The sequence below is a fragment of the Acartia tonsa genome, chromosome 1 (assembly GCF_053477335.1).
Source record: "Acartia tonsa isolate MP-2025a chromosome 1, ASM5347733v1, whole genome shotgun sequence".
NCBI classification, from domain to species: Eukaryota; Metazoa; Arthropoda; class Copepoda; order Calanoida; family Acartiidae; genus Acartia; species Acartia tonsa.
Genome location: NC_137260.1, coordinates 5,999,383 through 6,020,837, shown reverse-complemented (window position 1 = coordinate 6,020,837; position 21,455 = coordinate 5,999,383). Strand labels below are relative to the sequence as shown.

Below are 21,455 nucleotides of genomic sequence, written 5' to 3'. Positions count from 1 at the left end.
CAAATTTTAAGGATTCTTTATAAATTTTTTTTGTATAATTCTTTATCTAAAAGCGGAAATACAATTTAGGTTAATTAATTATGACATCTGTGATTGGTGGATTTAAAATTATCTGCGCTCTGATTAAAGAAGCTTAAGTGTCGCACATCATTTAACCAATTAGAGCGCAGGTAGTTTCCAATCCACCTATCCTATTGGTCAACATTTATGAACTTAAATTGTATTTTCTCTTTTAGATAAAGAATTATACAAAAACGAATTTAAAAAAAAAATCCTTAAAATTTGATGCAGATTTCAAATCTCCCTCTAACATTAAAATTCCTTCCAACTTATATAACTAACTGTACATGTTAATGATTTGTGTCTGTTTTGGGTAAGACACTCATACTACGGTAATTACTTATGTCGCACACCTAACATAGCAGCTGTCGTATTTTGAACGTCATTAGATATCGAGCAGATAATTACTTTTCCACGTTTGTCTAAAAATGATACTTTTGAAATAGTTTCAGTTTTATTCACGCAACTTCGATTACCTTATAGGTTTTACAATCTCAAAAGTACAATTAAAATTTTAAAGAAATTTTCCCGGGTAAAATAAATGCTTTTTACTTTTCCTGCTATGTGTGAGATAAGTTTTATAAATTTTTAATCATCTATTTTTTATTTGGTTTGTTCAAAACAGAAAAACCCAATACAAAAATTATTTTCTTTTTTATGTATTGCTAAATTTTTGATATTTAAAAATAGTTATACGATATAAAATATTTTCTTACAGTATGGCTTCGAAACCGTTTGGTATTCCAATTATTTGTACCGATTACTAGCCATACTGAAAAATCATTTATAGCATTGTAATACAGACAATTTTCCTCGGATATTATAAATATAAAATCATTAAATTAATACCAGTTTTCTTTCAGGAACTTTTCTCTGACTGGTAAAAAGGTTGTGAACAAGGGGGATGTTTATAAGACAAGAAGTAATACAAGCATCAACTCTATGGGATCCAGGTAATATACATGCATAGTCAGACGCGTGAACAGAGGTTCCCAGGGGGTGATTCATACATAATGCAGGTCCATATTCAATAAAAAGTTGGTCTTTATAAGACTAGAAGTAACACAAGCATCAACTCTATGGGCTCCAGGTAATATTCATGCATAGTTAGGCGCGTGAACAGAGGTTCCCAGGGGGTGATTCATACATAATGCAGGTGCATATTCAATACAAAGGAGGATATTTATAAGACTAGAATAATACAAGCATCAACTCTATGGGCTCCAGGTAATATACATTCATAGTCAGGCACATAAACAGTATTCCCAGGGGGGTTGTCACCTAATACAGGTGCATATTCAAAACAAAAAGGGGCAGAGATGGGTTTTTGAGAAAGAATGCCGCGTTTTTCCGGCATTTTTTAAACATTAATTGATTGAACGAAGACGATATCGTCTTCGTTCAATGAATCATTATTATGTAAATGCCAACAGAGTTTACAACTAAAGAATTCATAATTTTCAAATTAATATTTTAGTCATTTGTATAATGTCTAATACAGCTCTAAAAAGATGCATTAATTAATATGCAGCAAAAATAGATTTAAGATAATTTGTTTTTCTTCTATGAAAGCCGTACCAACAAAAGCGAAATAATTAAATAAATAGTTGTATACTCTGTTTATTCGACATGTCTAAAAAATGTCAAAAAAACGCGGCATTCTTTTTTCAAAAACCCATCTCAGACATCGGAACATTATCAATTGTGCAGTAAAAGCGCGTTTATTCTTAAAATGTTAGAAGTATAAAAATTTAAATATTTAAAACGGGATGCTGAAAATGCCATTGCACAATCGTCCTAGTAATCCACATTCCAATAATAAATGGAATAGAACAACTATATAATGGACCAGGGACGTCCAAGCTTTTTTATTTGGGGGGGGGGGTTAAAACTTGTTTAAGGGGGGGGGGTAATTTGCTTTGGGGGGGGGGGGGGTAAAATTGCGCGCATATCGCGCCGCAAATTTTTTTTTACCCCCGTGGGTAAGATTTGCTTGGGGGGGTAATTACCCCCCCGTGAAATCTGTTGGCAGTGGTAAATTTTGTTTACCCCCCCCAAAATTTACTCCCGGGGTAAAATTTTTTGGGGGGGTAATCACCCCTTTACCCCCCCCCCCCCTTTGACGTCTATGTAATGGACCTTCTGGTAATATATATAGAGTTGCTACGACCCAAAGGAATAATCATGCGCGACGTTTAAAATCAGTAATCTATAGGATTAAATTAGCAATAAAAACTATCCGTTATAGACGTTAGGACGAACTTACGAACGGACAGACGTACCTAGATGCAGTAACATTTTTTAAAATTTTTTTATTGACTTTTATCTAATATTTATAGTGTGGACAATATTGACAAATCTTCATTCAATTCTTCTCACAGTAATGGCACTCATTCACAAAGGTAAGAAGTAGATTTGTTGCATCGTATTGTAGACAGCTTTCCGCGGATATTAAAATGAAAAATTATAAGATTAAAACTAATTTTGTTGGCCCAAACAAACGATACGAAAGCACAACATTAGGTAGCAAATTGTTTTAGGTAGAAAATTTTATATTTTTTTCACTACAGCACAAAATTGGTTTAAATCCAGTGGAATCAGATTCGGAGCCGTACGTTCTCATATTTTGGCCTCTTTTCGATTACCAAGTAGTAGTATGTCTGTGTGTCTCTAATAATACCTCTAATATCACTTGTACCAATAAGTCTAAGCTTCCCGACTTTTAATGGTTCAGGTCAGGTTTTAGGCTATTTGTAGACAGAGGAGGGGAGGGTATAATGCTGGTAAAACCCAAAAATAACTATTCACCTCATATTATTCTCATTTAAAACATCCATAAAAGCGAAGCACTGAAACGTTAGGACAAACGGACATTAACACCTGTATAGCGTCAGGACTGAATAATCAGAATATAAATGTATTTGTTGAAATTTGTTGAAAAACTGCTTGATACAGAATATTGTTTATGGACATACTTACATTTGTAAGACTTGATTATAGAGTTGCTTCGCTTATAATATTGTACTTTGTTGTCCCAGGAAGCAGTATACCAAAAATCAGATCAATCGGATAATTAGATCACATAAAAATTTGTTGTTAAAAAAGTTAAAAAATCAACGTTTAAAATGGACGTACGGACATTCTGGTAATGATTTTAGAGTTTCTAAATCGTACCTAACTACTACAGGAATCACCATGCAAAGTTTGAAATTGATAGGACAATTCTAACATGCCTTAATTATAGAAAAAAGCTATCCGTTACGGAAGGACGGACGTACGGACCGACCCTAATTATAGAAAAGCTTCGCTTTTAAAAAGAGGTATAGCAAAATTCTGTCATATTTTTGTATGCCCTCTGCATCTAATAATGAGCATGAAAATTGTAAATTTACAGCCTCATTGTAAAAATATTATACCGACATAAATGGGTGGATTATATTATTATTATCACGGGTAAAGGGATTATTATGTCTATTATCCTTTAATTAAAGTTAGAATTTTCTCTGTCTGTGTGTAGCGAAGGTTCTCTCTAACTGCTCAACTAATATGGTTATCCTTTACAGTGAAGCTTCTTATAGGCCCATAAAAGGTTTGTAACTCTTGTGGGAGAGAGTAAGAAAAAATGTTCGCCTCCATCTAAAATTTTTCTTTTTAAAACTAAAATGGAAATTGGAGGGTATACTTCCCCCTACTCTTAGCAACGTGTGATAGATTGCAGTTGCTGATCTGCTTTTCAATATAAAGTCCTGGGAAGGGATGGGATAATAAGTCATTAAAGCCATTGGATTATATTTTTAGATGTGTAAACAAGTAAAACAAAATGTAAGGAGAACTTACATAATGTTAACAAACAATATTCAGGAGGGGGAATGGATAGGACATTGGGCTGTTTATTTGCATTAATCCCCAAAGTCTTGTAATAACTTTTTTATTTGTTGGTTTCACATCCTTTGGGACTTTTATTGAATTTATTGATTGGTTAATTTAGTTGAGTGTCCAAACGTTTTAACAACTAAATGTAATCTAAAAAAGGGTAATTTTGTGTATCATCAAATTTATTAGCACTAAGATCCTTGAACAATATTAGACTTTTTTTAATTGACTGTATTTTATATATCTACCATTTCCTTACACTCCTGAGTTATATGGAGACATAAAACCTAAAGTTTACGATCTCAATTATATTCCACATTGTAATAATAATACATTAGAGAAAAATTGGGATAATTGTTCAAGGCCTTTTTCAACTCCTAGTCCTGATAGACGGCTGAAATTTTCAGATATTGAATGAGTTTACATATTATATATTTCCACAAAGTTTCATTAAGATATACTAATCGGTTGTGGTGCTATATCGATTCCTAGATTTCCACATTATAAATCATAAAAGGTTTCGTGATTTATTTTATTTTTTGTATTACACTGCTCCATAGTTCATTACGGATGTCCATCCTTAATTTTTGAGCTTCGCTACTTATGGATGTTGTCATCCTTGTTTGTTTTTAAATTGGGATCCAATAAAATCTTGATTTCTTTGTCGGTCTGTCGGGCATGCCACAAAGAATATAATATATTCCATAAGGAAAAAGGATAAGAGGATGAATACTCACCCCTTTTTCATGGTAAAATACTACTTCCCCATCCCTAAATTTAGAAGCAGACGAAAATCAAAAACCGCCCAGGGCTTTTTGTAAGTCAATCATAAATAAAAATGTGAATAAAAAGAAAAGCGATATTTAGCAAACAGCCGTGGGCGGTCAGAATCAGCTGAATGTTCATTATGAAAAAAATTTCCCCCTTTTCAGAAATAGAAGGATTCATCTTTCATGAACAAATTTTTTAAAATAAAAATAAAATTCTATGTAATTTTTAATTAAAACATTAAAACGAAAATATCTAATCTAATATTCTTGCCCTAAATATGGAAATAGTAAAAAGTAAAAAAATATTTTTTTTTAATAATTTTTAATCCTCCCATTTGAAAAGTAGTGGAATAGCAATAAATTTTAGCGCGGCAACAGCGCTGAGTAGGCCTCTAGGCACACTGCCTATTTTCGTCTTCTAGTTGCTTCGATTCCTCTCTTTTATTTTTTTCTCTATGATATATTCGTAATTAAAGTTTTCGTGATTGTCTACTATTTATCATATCCTTCTTTCGCTTTCCTTTTCTTTCTCTCTTTTTTATGACTACTAAACATCTGCTCTATGGTTCCATTGGAATTCAGCCCACACGGTATTCAACCTACGGAATTCAGCCCAGCAGGATTCAACCCAACGGTATTCAGCCCACACGGGATTCAACCCATGGTATTCAGCCCACACGGGATTCAACCCATGGTATTCAGCCCACACGGGATTCAACCCATGGTATTCAGCCCACACAGGATTCAACCCACGGTATTCAGTCCATACTGGACTCAACTCAAGGAATTCAGTCCATACGGGACTCAACCCACGGAATTCAGTCCATACGGGACTCAACCCAGGGAATTCAGTCCATACAGGACTCAACCCTCGGAATTCAGTCCATACGGGACTCAACCCACGGAATTCAGTCCATACGGGACTCAACCCAGGGAATTCAGTCCATATGGGATTCAACCCATTATATATGTAAACCAGTTTGAACCATATTACCAGTTTGAAAAAAATATTTTTTTAATTTAAGAACAAAATTTTTAGAAATTTTTAAAAAAAAATTTTGAAAAAAGTTTATGTAAATTTTTTTATTATAGAAATTATTTTATAAAATATGCTTTATGAAAAAAATTGAGAAAAAAGAATTATTTTCTAAAAATTTGTTTCTCAAATTTGAAAAAAAATATTTGTCTTTAAAACTGAGAATTTTATATATATATTGGGTTGAATTCCTTGTGGACTGAATTCTCAGTTTTAAAAACAAATAATTTTTTTTCAAATTTGAGAAACAAATTTTTAGAAAATAATTCTTTTTTTTAGAAAGCATATTTTATACTTAAAATAATTTCTACAATAATAAAATTTACATAAACTTTTTTTTAAATTTTTTAAAAAATTTAGTTCTCAAAAAAATATTTTTGAAAACTGGTATTTTTAGATATATAGTGTGTTGATTCCTGTGTGGACTGAATTCCATGGGTTGAGTCCCGTATGGACTGAATTCTAAGGGTTGAGTCCCGTATGGACTGAATTCCGTGGGTTGAGTCCCATGTGGGCTGAATTCCGTGTGGGCTGAATCCCGTGGGTTGAATCCTGTGTGGGCTGAATACCGTTGGGTTGAATCCCGCTGGGCTGAATTCAGTGGGTTGAATCCCGTGTGGACTGAATTCCAATGGAACCCTGCTCTATATATGTATGTATGTATAACTTACTTTGTCCGTTTGTCCATAAATGACCTGCTTGTGCTTTGTTACTTATGGATGTTGTCATCCTTGTTTGAATTGTACTCCAAAATCCCAGTAGCTTAGGGCATAAGCACGTAAAAGCTAATCTTAAAAATGAAAGTTTTACTAATTATCATTAAAAATTTAGAGGCAAAGCTAGTCCATGGCAGGAAGGGATGGAACAATGGGCTGTTACTATTGCATTAGTCCCCAAAGTTTTATAATATTATTTTCTTATTCGTTGACTTTGGGCACATTTATTTAATTTTTATTGATTTGATCATTAAGTTGAGTGTTCAAACGTTTCATCCACTAATTGTAATCTACAGAATGGATAATATGATGTTTCTTAAATGGGAATGTGCATCAATTTATCGGCCATCGCCTTATCCCTTTATGTCACTGATTCCATGATGTTACCAAACAATCCGATCAATTAATTCAATTTTAGAATTGATTTACAAAATTTATTAAAATTCATAAAATGTTATTTATACATAAAACAAATTTCTCATAATTTCACATAAAAAAATCAAAATTATGATAATTTTCTTTTATATAAGCAGGTACAATATTTAATGTTATTGTATAAAAAATATTTTATAATTTTTTGAAAAGCTAATATTTTTATACTGAAAATTTGACGGTCAAATTTTAACCCACAGTCAAAATTCACAGATGAAATATGCAAAACATTGGTAATCTACTGAAAAAGTATAAAATTGCAAAAAAAATTGTACACTACAGTTAATTTAGAAACATAAGTTACATAATTTTTTGCACGTTTCTTTGAGAAAAATAATGTACAATTTTAATTGGATGATAAAATATTTTGGTGATTATGTAATAAAAGGAAAAAACAAACAAATGATAAAAATATACCTGTATAAAATTTTTTGAAGAAAAACGTTTTGGTAAAATTTCAATTTTTGCAAATTGGGCAAATTAAACACTGCTTATCCCTAACCTAATTTTAAAGATGTAACTTGTTTTAAAGAACGGATGCTAACTTTTGTAATTTTTGTTTAACCCATTTGTGACGGGCTCCCAAAGTTCAAAGTTTTTATTCACCGGGGGGTTAAAAAATAGATTTTTTCAATAATTACTCATCAGAATTAAAAAAGTAGGTGTCAAATTAAAGATCTTACTTTTTTTTGTTCATAATTGCATTTTTTTCTTTTTTGTTGCGTTTTTTTTACCTTAATTACTTAAAAAATAAGAGTTATACAAAAAAATCGATTGCATATCTAAATTCTATGGATCATTTTCCATTTACTATTGACTAAAAGCACCGACTAGCTATTTTTAAAAAAAATCACAAAAGTTAGGACATGTTCTTTTAAAAGAATAGGTATAAGCTTAAAAAAAACACATAAAGCTCTTACAAATAATAAATAAAATCAATCTTCCTCTAAATAAAGTTTCTAGCACCAAACAATTGGAAACCTGCCCAGTACTCTGAAATTAAAAAAAATACATGAAACTGGATTTAATTACTTTAGAATCTTGTAAATCAAAATATCAATGATAAAGGAAAAAGTACAATTACAGTGTCCTACACACCAAGATTTCGAGACATCTACAAAAATCATAATCATCCCTTCCTTTATGATAAGATTTGCCGTTTTCTATCATAAATAGCAGTTGTTTAAATGAGATTTTCCCAGTAGTGTTATGCTACTTGAAACAGTCTTATAATCCAGGGAGGTAGGGGACATGGGGCTGTTTATTACACTAGTCCCAAAGTTTATAATCTCGTTTTCTTATTCGCTGGCTTAACAACTTTTGGGACTTTTTGAGTTTTAATTGGTTGGTTCATTAACTTGAGTGTCCAATCCAAAGTGTAATCAGAAAGACTAATATTTAAAAATTATACCTTTTAGAATTTCTAGCATATTTTGTTAAAACACATTTGGATTCTTCTCTTTCGTCTTCTTCAAGTATCACACGTCTCAAAGTACATTCTAAATATAGATCAAATTATTAAAATGGAGTTTGTAATTAATTCAAAGAAATATTATCTTTGTGGCTATATTTCTAGTATTTTTTTTGTGTTTTTATTAAAAATGATAATCTTAAACTCTGTTACAGATATTGAAGTATTAAAGTAAAACCCCCCATAGCACAAGGTATATGTAACTCTACCCACAGGTGGGACCCTGTGTCAACTTTCAATTAAGTCTTTGAATATCAGTTAATAGTGTACGAAATATACACACTACTAAGTCGTTACAAAAGAGGAGAAAACAATTTGCTAGCAGACGAAAGAATCCCACTAATTGGGCCAGGTAGTTGTCTTGGTTATACATTTATTATTAAAGTTAGTGTTACCTCTTCTGCAACTTGGTACATTTGTATCAGATATTGTTCTTTGACCTAATCCTACAAAATAAAAACAAGGTTATTGCTCATAACAACTGATGCCTTTTAGAAGGAAAAAAATATTGTCCTTTTAGAAACATTTAAAAACAAACATGGATCATGGAAAGAAATGAAGTAGCGGGTTTCCTCATATTTCCACAGCAGCTTTTCCCCTAATTCTAGCCCCTGCGGGGGGCTCTAACCCTGTGGGGCAATCATTATTATTCATAACCTAACCTAAAATAACCTATCAAAAGCTACTGTTTCATGATCCACAAACATACAAACCCCTTAACGTATAGAAATTAATTTCTTAAAAATGACAGCTAATGAAACTAATGAAAAAGATGTGCACTATGAAGACACACAAACACAGATAAACTTTTTATAAACTGCTGTTTTAGAGGTCCATAGGACCATAAAATAACGAAAAATTTTTTTTGTATGATTTCACAAAATTATCTACTTTACAATGACCTTGCATTTCATTTTTTAATCACTTGCTTTAACTACTTATGGATGTTGTCAACCTTGTTTCAATTTGAATGCTATTTATGAAATACTTTTTAAGATTATTACCATCAGTTTCATAATCATAATCATAATTCCATGGTAGATCCTCATAATCAATCTCTTCAAATACAATTCTTTCAGACATAGGTTCATCATCTGGAAAAGTTTGATTTTTTCTTGGCACTACTATTATTCTATTTGAAGGATTTTTTGTTGATTTCAATGATGGTGTAATTATTTTTGCTGTGGATGAAACCGTTCTTGGTGTCGGAGATGGCATTCTAATCTGTCTTTTGAATCTATGGATTTTTGTATGTTCCATAGATTCTCTTATGACAGTTTCACTATTAAAAATGTCTTTGCAAATTTTTCTCACAGCATTGCAGAAATAAAATGTGTCTGAATTTTTCTCACTGATTTTCTGCTGCCAACAAACGAGTTTCATTTTTCTGCAATATTTCTCAAGTTCCAATTCTAAAAAAAAATGTAAATTAAAACTTAAGGGTAGGAATGTTAGAATCATCTATTAATTTTAAACTTTCCATTTTGTTTTTTGCAAGAACTACGTATAATTCAGAAAGCGCTATAATTCTCTCATCATTACCAGAAGGGCTGTTCATCTACACAGCAAAGTTTAGGGATCTAAAGGGACAAGACAACGACCAATAAATTGATGTACTTGCACAATGATTATACACAATAGATTACAGTTAGCAGTTTAAACGTTTGGAGACTTGATTTAATGAACCAACAAATCAAAATATAATAAAAGTCCTCAAAAAAAAACGTTTCCCTGTTTGCTATTAGCTTTATAAATGTTTTGTGATTAGTATAAATTACAATGCTGCGCATAGTAACTAGTAGTACAATATAAACAAGTATGAAATGTAACGTCACGTCTCTATTTAGCAAGCATAGCAACTTCTAATTAATGAAAGCGCTGCGACACCATATATTGACAGGTTGACCATGTATTGGTCAGTTCGTTCATCAAGTAGGAGGAGAGGGTATGGGGTAAAGGGAAGTGAGGGTATCGTTATTTTAGCCAGCTGCGAGTATGTATTTTTCAAAGAACATGAAGAAAAAAAAAACAACATAATTTGTTCAGCTTGTTTTTTTTATGGATGTTGTCATTCTTGTTTTGTATATATGTACATAAACAAAAGTGAAATTTTTTAAAGCCAATTTATTTTCGGAAGTCGGAGGTACTATCCCTCAAAATAGTCATAAACCTTCCCTGAACATATAAATAAGAAATTTCACTGTAAATGAGAACCATATCGGTTCAGTGGTTAGCGAGATCTTTTGCATTAACTAAAGAGACATACACACACACACATCCTGTTACTTTTATAAAATAATTGAAATAGAATTAACCTGTCGATTGTGAATAAGCATAACTGTTTATAAAAACTATAGAAAATAATGTTAAAATTTTCATTGTTTCGTTAAATTTCACATTTAAAAAGACAAGTTTAAATATTAACTTGTAAAACTTGACTGCGTAACGCATTGATGCAAAGACTACTTTTTTTAATTATTACCATTTTTTCAGTGTTGCCTGATTGTAATTTTTTCTTTATACAATGCTTTGTTTACAAACTATTTGACTTCAATTGAATATTCTAATGGATGTAGAATATACATGGATTTTATGACAGGCAAAAAATTGTCGCCAATTTAGATTGCTGATATGGACCTAATTTGTTGATCAGTACGTTCCAATAGGACGGAAGGGGATGGGGTTAAGGGAGTGTATGGGGGTTTTGTTATTAGAGGGCATGAAAATCTGGTGTAACATCACAGTAATAATACATCCATTTATATTCTTGTTAATTGATGATAGATATAAATGGAAAATAACATAAAGTCGGGTTATTTTGCTTTCTCTAAACCAAATCTTGCTAAATGAAGTGGATAAATATACGTTCAAACGTCCTTAAGTTAACCAACAATTTGATTGAACGACCTTTGTTTAAAAGTCCTAACTGTGCATGGTGATACGTTGCGCCCTTTTCTGGGCAAGGCATTCCCTTTTCTCCAGCTATTTATTTAGAGTACCTGATATTTAGGATGCTTGAACAATTTCATCATCTTTAGCAGTGTTGGGTCGTGATTAGAACCTATCACCTTCCCGACAACAACGATCAGTAGATGTGCTACTTTTTTCGCCATGCTCGCAGATTTAATCCATCTATTGGCAAAATAATTTTGTTGCTACTCACACATAAAATAAATTGCTACCCAAACAAGAATTTAAAATCTTGTTTTATAAATCTGTTCTGCAAAAATTTCTAACTTACATGTACTTTTAACATATACTGTTCATGTACTTAAAATTAAAATCAAATAGTTGAATATACCAATTTGGTCGTTTTTTATCTAAAGACCAAAAGGAAAATTAATGGAAAATCCACAAAACGTAACAACTATTTAGATCAGGGCTTGCCACTCCATCAGCGTTTACATTAGGTTGATAAAGGGGTCGCAGGATTAGTGTCTTCAACAGAGTCTAGACATAAATTTTATTTTCTTTAGAATTAAAATAAGATTGGGAGGAGGGGTATTTTGTTTGTCGCCTTCAGACACATGACAACAATATCATGTGTGGAAAATTTTGGCCACACATTTGGGTTATCCTTACATGAAAGTAACATGATGTTCGTATGTAAGTGTGTCATATCAAAAGATATTTTTAATTGCTTGACTAACAAGGCTTTCCTTTTAATTTTATAGATTCCTTAAAGCTTTTTAACTTTCAAAGGTGAGGTTATCTTCATCATTCTTAAAAAAAAATATTTCTATTTTTTGTATTAACAAATTTGGAGATTTGGCTCAAAAAGTAGCACGAGAAATAAATCAAGCAATAAAATTTAATTAGAAAAAAAACAATTATTGATTTAATAATATATGTTATTATTTAATGTAAATAATAAATTTTCAAATGTTAAATACAATGATAAAACATTGACAGGTACAATTAATTTATTTTAAACAAAATATTAACAACAGAGCGAGACATAAAAATGTAAAAATCTCTTAACATATCAACATTTAAAAACATCCTAAAAGCTAAACAAAGCCTCCTATAAAGTGTTAAGAAAACTCAGTTCTAATTAAAACTTAAAATATATCACTAATAATATAAGCCGCCTGTAAGTTCTAGGGAATTAAATCTTTTACAATTTTAAATATCAGTTGCAACTCTAAACATGATCCAAATTGGATTCTTTGAAAATTAAAAAAAGAAGGATTGTCATAATTGGGTCGGGTTTAGACTTCCAGCTGATTTTAAAAATTGTATAAGGTTAATTTTCCTTATATGCGTGGCTGCCGATCCCTGTAATACTAGAATTAAAGAATTCTGGGATGATTTTAATAAGAAACTTGGATTACGGAATATTCACAATAAACTTGTTTCCCTTAAGATTAAAGAAACAGCGTCTCGTGCCTAATAATGACGTCATACAATACAAATGACTAAGGATAGGCCAGTATACATTTTAGCATTGGTCAATTACAATTTATACTGGCTTATCATTGGTCATTTGTATAGTATGACGTCATTTTTTATTAGGTGGTATAAGCTGCTTCAGACTATAACAAATATATTAATATTACATATGTCTTGCTTACGTCATTGGTTAATTGAACAATCGATCACAGTGGCAAAATTATCAAAAAGGGAAATCCCTTGAAAAACCAAAATGTCTTGCCCCCAAATGCGTCATTTTGTTGCTTTTTAGTTAAAGCAAAAGGCGTGAAGAAATAATTCCACTTTCTAATTTGAAGCAAAAAAACGAATGCGTGACTCATACAGCACAAATATTATGATTATTGTTACATATTTTAATGCAATGTTACATATATCATTTTCAAAAGCAAAGCTTTTCTATAATTACGGCTAGTCCGTCCGGAACGGATAGCTCTAATCGTGCATTTAAAAATGTTAGAAATTTCCTAATTCGGAAACAACTTTTGTATGAGATTATTCTATTCATCTGATATTTGGAATAATGATTCCAAAGCAACAAGGTACAATTTTTCAACAATTTTACATTATATCACATATACATTTTTGACCTATGCATTAAAATTCTGATATTCTACAAGTGTTCGTTTATGCTTAATTTAGAGCTTTGCTTTCATGGATGTTGTCATAATTGTTTTTTACAAAATTTAAAGCAATAATGAAAGACCTCATCACAATACCATAGATTTAAACTGGCAGAATATTCAGCATTTTGTATTAGCACCATAAAATTGGATATTTACCAATTTTTCTGAAAATAAAAATAAATATCAATATTCTATAAGCAGAACATAAATTAATGTCATATTATAGTAAATTAGTAGTGATTGTTTATTTGCAAAATCAAGCCACCCACTTTAAGTGATATCAAAAAAATTAGCAGCAAATTTTTTTTCTAATGTCTTAAGTTATATCAAGTACCATAGGGATGTAAAAAAGGGGTTGTCAACACCAATCTTAAATTTAAAATTGGATAGGCCTGCCTGCATTTCCCCTTTTACTCCCCTCGGGAATAATCTGGCAATTGCATCATAGAAATATATCATGATGATTAAGAATTATTTCATAAGTTTTCACATTTGCAATTTATAATAATATGATGGATGAAATATATTCTGATTATGAAATTTATAGCAAAATTTATTATTTTAAATTTTAATTTATAAGGAAGAAAAAACTCATTACTTGAGCATTATAAGGATCATGCATGAAATATTTTGACATAAAATAACTAACTAAACGCACGAAGGGAGGGCACATTGGGCTGTTTACTACACTAGTCCCCAAAGTTTTAAAATAACGTTTCCTTATTCGTGGCTTTACAACTATGCGAACTTTTATTGAGTTTTGATCGGTTAGTTCATTAAGTTGAGTTTCCAAACATTTCAACCATTAATTGTAATCTAGAGAAGCAGTAATTAATTTTGTGTATATTTCAGTTTATCTTCCATTGTCTTATCCATTTAGATCCCTGAATTAAAGAATATTTATAGTGGAGACTACAAAAGTAAACTTTTTATTACCTTGGAGAAAGTCTTGAATATTTTCTCAGTACACACCTTCGTTCCCTTACTCCATTTGGTTCGTAAACCCACATGGATGTGCACTCTAAAAAATTATCAGTTTCAATAACTATAAAAAAAGAATATGGAACTAAAACTTATAGTTATATAGTCTATTCTTAAGAATGGCTGTGTTAATTTTTCCGACGCTTTTGGCTGATAGTCATGGACCCAATTGAAAGTTTGGACAGGGTCCCTACCCCGTGGGTATAGATACTAATAACTTTTGCCCCCTCTATTTTTTTACTTTAATACTTAAATCCTTTATCGAAAAATCTGTTAAAGTGTTTAAAGGAAGCCTGCAAGAAATACCACGCTTTGACTGCTGAAAGACTGCCACAAGTAGACCCAATACCCCAAATTTGAAGCCTTTAGCTTCTATAACAAAAAAAGTTCTAGGCATTTTAAAATTACATTTTATGTACAATGAAAATTTTGAAAGAATTTCAATGCTAATGTTAGAAATTTTGAAATTAACCTACGTGGCCTAGAAACAAAATTATAAGCTTATTTTTGTCATAAATTTAGGTTACCAGTAACTAATTATATAAGGTAGGATTTCAACTATCCTCCTTGGATAAAAAATAGCAATTGACGCCCTTTCTAAACATTTGAAAGGGTAAAATATTTCCTTTAAATACGTAAAACACCAATTTAGTATTTTTATTAATATTAGAATGTACTTCAAAGATCAAATTAAAAGTCGGCACATAGTCCCCATAGAATTAAACATAACATGTGCCCCCTCAATTCTTTTACCTTAACCCTTTACAGTCGGGCCCCTTAATCGGTCAGGGGGGGGGGGCGTTCAACGCCCCCCTATTATCTCAGTTCTTATTAGAGCTAGAGGGCTAAATTTTTTTTGTGCAAGTCCCCTGTTTGATAATGAATTTCCGACCTTTTATAAGTCTAAGTCAATTTTCGCTTCCTTCACCCTTTTATTTAACAACCTTTGTTTTTAGGTCTTTTTTTACTTAAATTTTTCAAACGACTGTAATTTTCTTATTTTTGAAGCTAGAAGAACAATTTTTTCCCAGAAAATGTTTATCTTTATGTAAATTTTACATGAGAAATATCAAAATATAAATTTCAGCTGCCGCTGCAGTCGGCGGTCGGCGGATCTTTATGAAATTATAATACGTTATGTAGACATGTAAGAAAAGCTTAAGTTTAAAATTTGAAGTCTCTAGGTCAAAAATTGCGGCCGTAGGAGCCTTTTAAAGATTTCTGGAGACCTGCAGGATCATAACTGGAACCTGAAAGTGACTTGAACACCTGTATTTCATATAAGAATGTACTACTAGAGGATATTTTAGTATTTTGGTATGATAAAATGCTTTGTTTTAGTCAAAAAAAATATGTTTGCTCCTTACCTGGATAACCCTGCCAAGTTTGCTGGCATCCTGTGCCAAAAAATTCGAACTCTCAGTTATGTGTCATACCCATACTAAAAAAGTCACGCAGTTTGGGCTCTTTATCTTTGAGATCGAAAAAACCGGAGGGGGGGGGGGAGTTCAATGCCCCCTCCCCCCTCCCCCCGACCGTTAAGGGTAAAACATTCATCAAATTGTTTAAAATAGCAAAATAATCAATTTAAAAATACTTACTACGACTGCAACTTGAATTTGCTTTGTCGAAAATGGATCTGACGTCAAAATATTCTGAAATAAGGTCTAAGTTAAAAAAAAAAACATTTCTTTCCTAAAGGTTTTAATAAATTTTCTAAACCTTAAAGTAGACTTTTTACATTACATTTGCATAAAGAAATTATAAACATTACATTGGTATTAAGTTCAACAATGATGACAACATCCATAAAAGCGAAGCTCTGAAACGGTAGGACAAACGAACATGAACACTTGATGAGTTTCAGAACTGAATTATCAGAATATGAATGTATAAAAGTTGTAACAAACTTCTAGGTAAATTTGTTGAAAAACTGCTGAAATACAGGATAACGTTGAATGCTTAATACTTACATTTAAAAATCAACATGTTAAAAATGGACGTAAGGACATTCTGGTAACGATTATAGAGTTGCAACGCTTTCTAAATCCTACATATCTAATGAAGGAATCACCATGCAAAGTTTGAAATCGATAGAACAATTCTTAGATGCCTAAATTAACGAAAAGAGCTAACCGTTTCGGACTGACGGACCGACCCTAATTATAGAAAAGCTTCGCTTTTAAAAACTAAACATACCCTCATCATTAGGTGCAGGTGTTGATGTTGATGTAGTTATTTGGAAGTACTTATTATCTAATGTATTTTTAAAACGGGGTAGAGTTGGAACTATTCTTTCTGTAGATGAAACTATTCTTCTATTTTGTCTTCCTTTCCTCTGGTTGTTGTTGTCAAGGGGTGGAGAAACTGTGCTGGAGCTGGTGGGATTGATATTAAAAATATCTTTGCACATGTTTCTTGCAACAGAACAGAAATAATATGGATCTGAATTTTGGGTTTCACTGTTTCTGTTTTGCCAGCAAACTTGTTTCATTTCTTTGCAATACTTGTCAAGATCCGGTACTAAATAGAATAAGAAAAGATATAGAGGTAAGATTTAAAAATTGTACTATTTATAAAATGCTATGCAGTTAATTTTTCAAAGAACTTGTCCTAACTTTTGTAATTTTTATTAACTTATTCGTGACGAGCTCCCAAGGATCATTTTTGATTCACCGGGCTTTAACAAAAATTTTTTTCTCAATAATTACTCAGAACTCAAAAAGTGAAGTGTCAAATTAAACATCTTACTATTTTTGTTCATAATAACAATTTTCTTCTTTTTTTGTTGTGTTTTAGTACCTTAAAACCAACTTAATTAAACAAAAACTTAAATTACTTCAAAGATAAGAGGTCTACAAAAAACCGATTGCATATCTAAATTCTATTGATCATTTTACATCTACTACTTACTAAAAGCACCGACTAGCTATTTTATAAAATCACAAAAGTTTTTTTAGGTAAGATTTCGATTCCACTTGATTATTGTCTTGCTTTATAAACTTAAAACTTAAGAAAAATATACAAGACTAATTAAAAAATACAATACTCCTCTCTGTATATTATGATATATATTCTTTATGTTAAGAATACCAATTTATGATTTAAAAAAAACTGACACCCAAACAGACAACCATCCTGTTACTTTAGAATAATTGAAATGTAAAATAAAAATACTAAAAGATTTAATCTTTTAAATCCATAAAGCAACAGACCTGTTGACTGTGAATTAACCAAACTGTTTACACAAAGTAAAATAAACAATGTCTCAATGTTTTTAGTAGAGACCCCCATTGTTTTTGTATGTGTTGATTGTTGATCTTTCAAACAATGACTAAAGTTGATGTTGGTACATTCTTGAGATTGAGGGGATTAAACTGTGAATTACACTGGTACTGAAATAGTTAAACCACGTTGTCTTACTCATTTGCTCTAAAACATTATTATTTGTATTTCATTATAATTGGTTGGCACCAAACGAGCAGTGTATAAACTTTTCAACCAATAATCAAATTTTTTGGGGGGATGTAAATATAATTCCTGATGTCTAATCCCTTAAGATCTCTGATTAGATTGTGTTTCAAGGTTCATTCATACACAGGGAAATATTTTTAAAAAATCTTTCAAATTATATGTTTACTAGCAGCTTCGCCCCTAGCCTCTAGGGGCTTAACCCTATGAGGTAAGTGGAAGTCAAAACTCCTATATAGAATTTGTTTTAAAAAAATAGGCTCTGCTACACGCTGATGCCTAGAACAGATTTGTTAAAAAAAAAGGCACTGCTGCATGCTGATGCCTTGCCATACATCCTACCCAAAAAAAAAGGGATTGGAGGATTTTTTGTTTTTTGGGGGTTATGGGTGTCCAAAACCCCAAGAAATGAGCTTAAAACTACCACAGGACCTATAGGTACATACCCTGAAGAGTAGAATCCAGAATCCTGAAGAGTAGGTCCATTGGTTACCGAGATCTTCAGCTTTAGACGGACAGACATCAAGCTACTTTGTATTATAGATTATCTTTTTTTGTGACAATATTTATCTAACTCAGAGTTCTAAAGGGATGAGACAATGGCCAGTAAATAAATGTACATCCCCAATAACGATACACAAAATTGTGTGGATTACAATCAGTGATTGAAACTTAACTTAATGAACCAATCAATCATTGTCAACCCAAAGTTGTTGGGTCAACGAATAAGAAACGTGATTATAAAACTTTGGGTACTAGTGTAATAAAAAGCCAAATGTACCCTTCCTCCCTGATATTATAAACCATCGACCCGATCCTTTATCCCTGGTGTAGAAAATGGTTTATACACTTCCTGTAATTTCAACTGCCATTTTGACTATGCAAATTATGAATGTGTGCGAATATTTATGTTGTATGTCCATTATTATCTTGGAAACAGCTAAACAAATTAGTCCATATTTGTAGGAAAACATTGTATTTGTTCTTGATACAGTTTTTAGATTTAATTTTTGTTTAGGGTTGGAGGGGGGTAGATAAACACCCTTAAAGAAAATAGCCTTAGGGTAAAAGATACCCCTACAAAAAATCCTTTCATTCCATCGAAGTGTACTTTAATAAAATGTAATTATACTTCAAACTCCAGACATGTAGCATAATCCAAATCGTGGTTTGACAAGCCATTCTTTACATCTTTATACTCGTGCGATTAAAGCGATTATAGAACAATCGATACAGTATTACTTTGATGTTGCACCAGATTTTTATTTACTTTGATAAAGTTATGTTTGCAGCTGGCCAAAATAAAATACCCCCTATCACATCCCCTCCTGCTAGATAAACGAAATGGCTAATAAATGAGGTTAATATCAGCCAGCAAGCTAAATGAATAATTTCTCCTGTCAATATATCCACGTATATCCTATTTTCTATACTAGCGGCTTCGTTAATTAGGTGAAATTCGTTAAAGGACCAAGGAAATCTTCAGCAAAAAAAAAAAAATGGGGGGGGGGATTTTTTTGTTTTTTTTTGGGGTTGGGGGTGTCCCACCCCCCAAGAAAATAGCTTAAAACCACCACAGGACCAATAGGTATATACCCTGAAGAGTAGAATCCGATCGGTTCAGTGGTTACCGAGATCTTAAGGGACAGACAGACGGACAGACAGACATCGTTCTACTTTGTATTATAGATAGAACTCGCCTAGTAACTAATGAGCGCATCTTGGCTGGCACACATTCTGAAGATTCCGGCAACGGTGCTGCAATTATAAAGTCTTGGCCTAATCGGGTTGTAACCAGATTTGAAATAAAACGCATTAATTAAAAAGTCAATTAAAAGAAAATTATTTAAACAACTTTCTTTACAAGTAAGGGTAAATACCCCCCCAAAATAAAAAATCTCTAACAAAAAAAATTTTAATACTAAATATTTAAGAAAATTTAAACAACAGATTTCAGACTTCGCGCGCCATTTTACCCCCTCCCCAAAAAACGAATTACCCCACCCTAAAAAAATTTTACCCCCCCCCCCCTAAAAAAAAAGCTTGGACGCCCCTGACTGAGCACCTCCTTAATTTACTCTCAAAAACAAATAATACCTTTCACGGCAGCTTCATTCAGGGTTGCAAGAGAAAGAGAAAGAGAAAATACTAAAATATGCAATAGTTTCCTCAAATAAAAAAAGATTCAAAATTTGAATGTGTTCATTATTGCAAAAATAAAATCATCCAACTTTATAGAAATGCATTGACTAGTATTATTTTAAGCTATTTGGATATGATTACTTTTCCAATATATTAAATTTTTTATTTCAATTTCAAGGCGACATTGGGCTATTTATTACACTAGTCCCCGAAGTTTTATGATAAAGTTTTCTTATTCGTTGGCTTAAAAACTTTGGGGATATCTAAATAATTTTTATTGGTTGGAATATTATAATGAGTGTCCAAACGTTTTAGCCACTGTTTTATCCCTTTAAATTCCTGGATTTTCGCTGTTGATATTTAAGCGGAAATGATAGGACATGAGCCATAAGATCGCTCGCGCATGGAGAAATTTGTGATTTACCAAAATTTTAGCCGACTGTTATTTTCATTACAATCGATATATTATTACTTGGATTTTGCACCAAAATTTCATGTACTCTGTTAATGTGAAACTCGAAGCTGGCTAAAATAACATTACCCCATCAACTCACGTTACCCCATCGCCTTCAACATGTTTTAAATGGACGCACAGACATTCTGGAAAACGATTATTGAGTTGCTTCGCCATCTAAATTGTAACTCACAACTACAGGAATCACTATGCCAAGTTGGAAACCGATAGGACACTTTTAACATGCCTCTACGGACGGACGTAATTATTGAAAAGCTTCGATATACATATATGTTTGGTGACTTCCTTTTTCTCAACTTGCAAAAATATTTCAGAAATATAAATTTGTGAATAAGCAAAACTGATAGTTGGTTTGCTTGAAGGGCAAAAGATGGGTGAGGTCAAAAGAGAAAGTAGGGTTTCATTTTATCCAGGGAGGGGAGGGGACAATGGACACTATATTATTCAAGCCCCTTAAATTTTATCGCCACGGTATTTAATTCGTTGGATCAAAAATATTTTCAGTTTCTTATCCCTCATGATTCCTGGGTTTCCTTAATTTCATTCTTTCTAGAAGCTATGTATTCCTTGGAGTAAGAAAAGTAGAAAAATAGCCTAAAGCCAAACTTTCATAAAAGAATTAAAAAGCCTAAAACCATCTAGGGACCTATAAGAGGCGTGTTATAAATATATTACTCAAAAAATCTAATACTAGCGGCTTCGCCCCTAGCCTCTAGAGGCTTTGCCCCAAGAGGTTTTATCAAACTAAATTTTCGTGTTTTAGATTTTAAAGAAAATTTAAATAATTTTTTTGGGGGGGTTGTTAGTCGACCCAACTATTTAAATTTTGGTTTGAATTTTTTTTTTTGGGGGGGGGTTAGGGGTGTCCCTTCCCTAAGAAAATAGTTATAAACCTTCCCGGGACCTATGAGAAGCAATCCTGTAAAGGAGAACCCGATCGGTTCAGCGGTTAGCGAGATTTTTTGCTACAA

At 32.0% G+C, this 21,455-nt stretch overlaps 3 protein-coding genes across 3 annotated transcripts in view; 1 reads left to right on the top strand and 2 right to left on the bottom strand.

The window, feature by feature from the left end:
* Positions 1–21,455, top strand: part of LOC145322074 (GTP-binding protein GEM-like) — a 48,336-nt gene that overhangs the window by 3,548 nt on the left and 23,333 nt on the right. The window contains exons 4-5 of the mRNA XM_080163885.1: positions 924–1,013; positions 2,400–2,462. Of these exons, the coding sequence (XP_080020011.1) occupies positions 924–1,013; positions 2,400–2,462 (153 nt within the window). The remainder of the gene's footprint in view (positions 1–923; positions 1,014–2,399; positions 2,463–21,455) is intronic.
* LOC145305152 (uncharacterized) lies at positions 6,879–10,795 on the bottom strand. The gene is made up of 5 exons (XM_080146746.1): positions 10,674–10,795; positions 9,363–9,770; positions 8,754–8,804; positions 8,299–8,386; positions 6,879–7,880 (listed from the first exon to the last, which is right to left on the bottom strand). Exons 1-5 carry the CDS (start codon positions 10,735–10,737, stop codon positions 7,847–7,849), a joined length of 645 nt encoding a protein of 214 aa, XP_080002872.1. The 5' UTR covers positions 10,738–10,795; the 3' UTR covers positions 6,879–7,846.
* Positions 12,192–17,726, bottom strand: LOC145305321 (uncharacterized). The gene is made up of 5 exons (XM_080146968.1): positions 17,612–17,726; positions 16,596–16,919; positions 15,998–16,051; positions 14,352–14,436; positions 12,192–13,579 (listed from the first exon to the last, which is right to left on the bottom strand). Exons 1-5 carry the CDS (start codon positions 17,688–17,690, stop codon positions 13,546–13,548), a joined length of 576 nt encoding a protein of 191 aa, XP_080003094.1. The 5' UTR covers positions 17,691–17,726; the 3' UTR covers positions 12,192–13,545.

What these genes read in the sequence shown, in the direction of transcription:
- LOC145305321 (XM_080146968.1), bottom strand. Translation starts at nt 17,690, where the DNA reads ATGGGGGTCTCTACTAAAAACATTGAGACATTGTTTATTTTACTTTGT. An exon ending in GGTTAATTCACAGTCAACAG is followed by an intron (nt 16,920 to 17,611) that starts GTCTGTTGCTTT and finishes TATTCTATTTAG; the next exon opens with TACCGGATCTTGACAAGTAT. An exon ending in ACCTGCACCTAATGATGAGG is followed by an intron (nt 16,052 to 16,595) that starts GTATGTTTAGTT and finishes ACCTTATTTCAG; the next exon opens with AATATTTTGACGTCAGATCC.
- LOC145305152 (XM_080146746.1), bottom strand. Translation starts at nt 10,737, where the DNA reads ATGAAAATTTTAACATTATTTTCTATAGTTTTTATAAACAGTTATGCT. An exon ending in TGCTTATTCACAATCGACAG is followed by an intron (nt 9,771 to 10,673) that starts GTTAATTCTATT and finishes ATTTTTTTTTAG; the next exon opens with AATTGGAACTTGAGAAATAT. An exon ending in TATGCTAGAAATTCTAAAAG is followed by an intron (nt 7,881 to 8,298) that starts GTATAATTTTTA and finishes TTTTAATTTCAG; the next exon opens with AGTACTGGGCAGGTTTCCAA.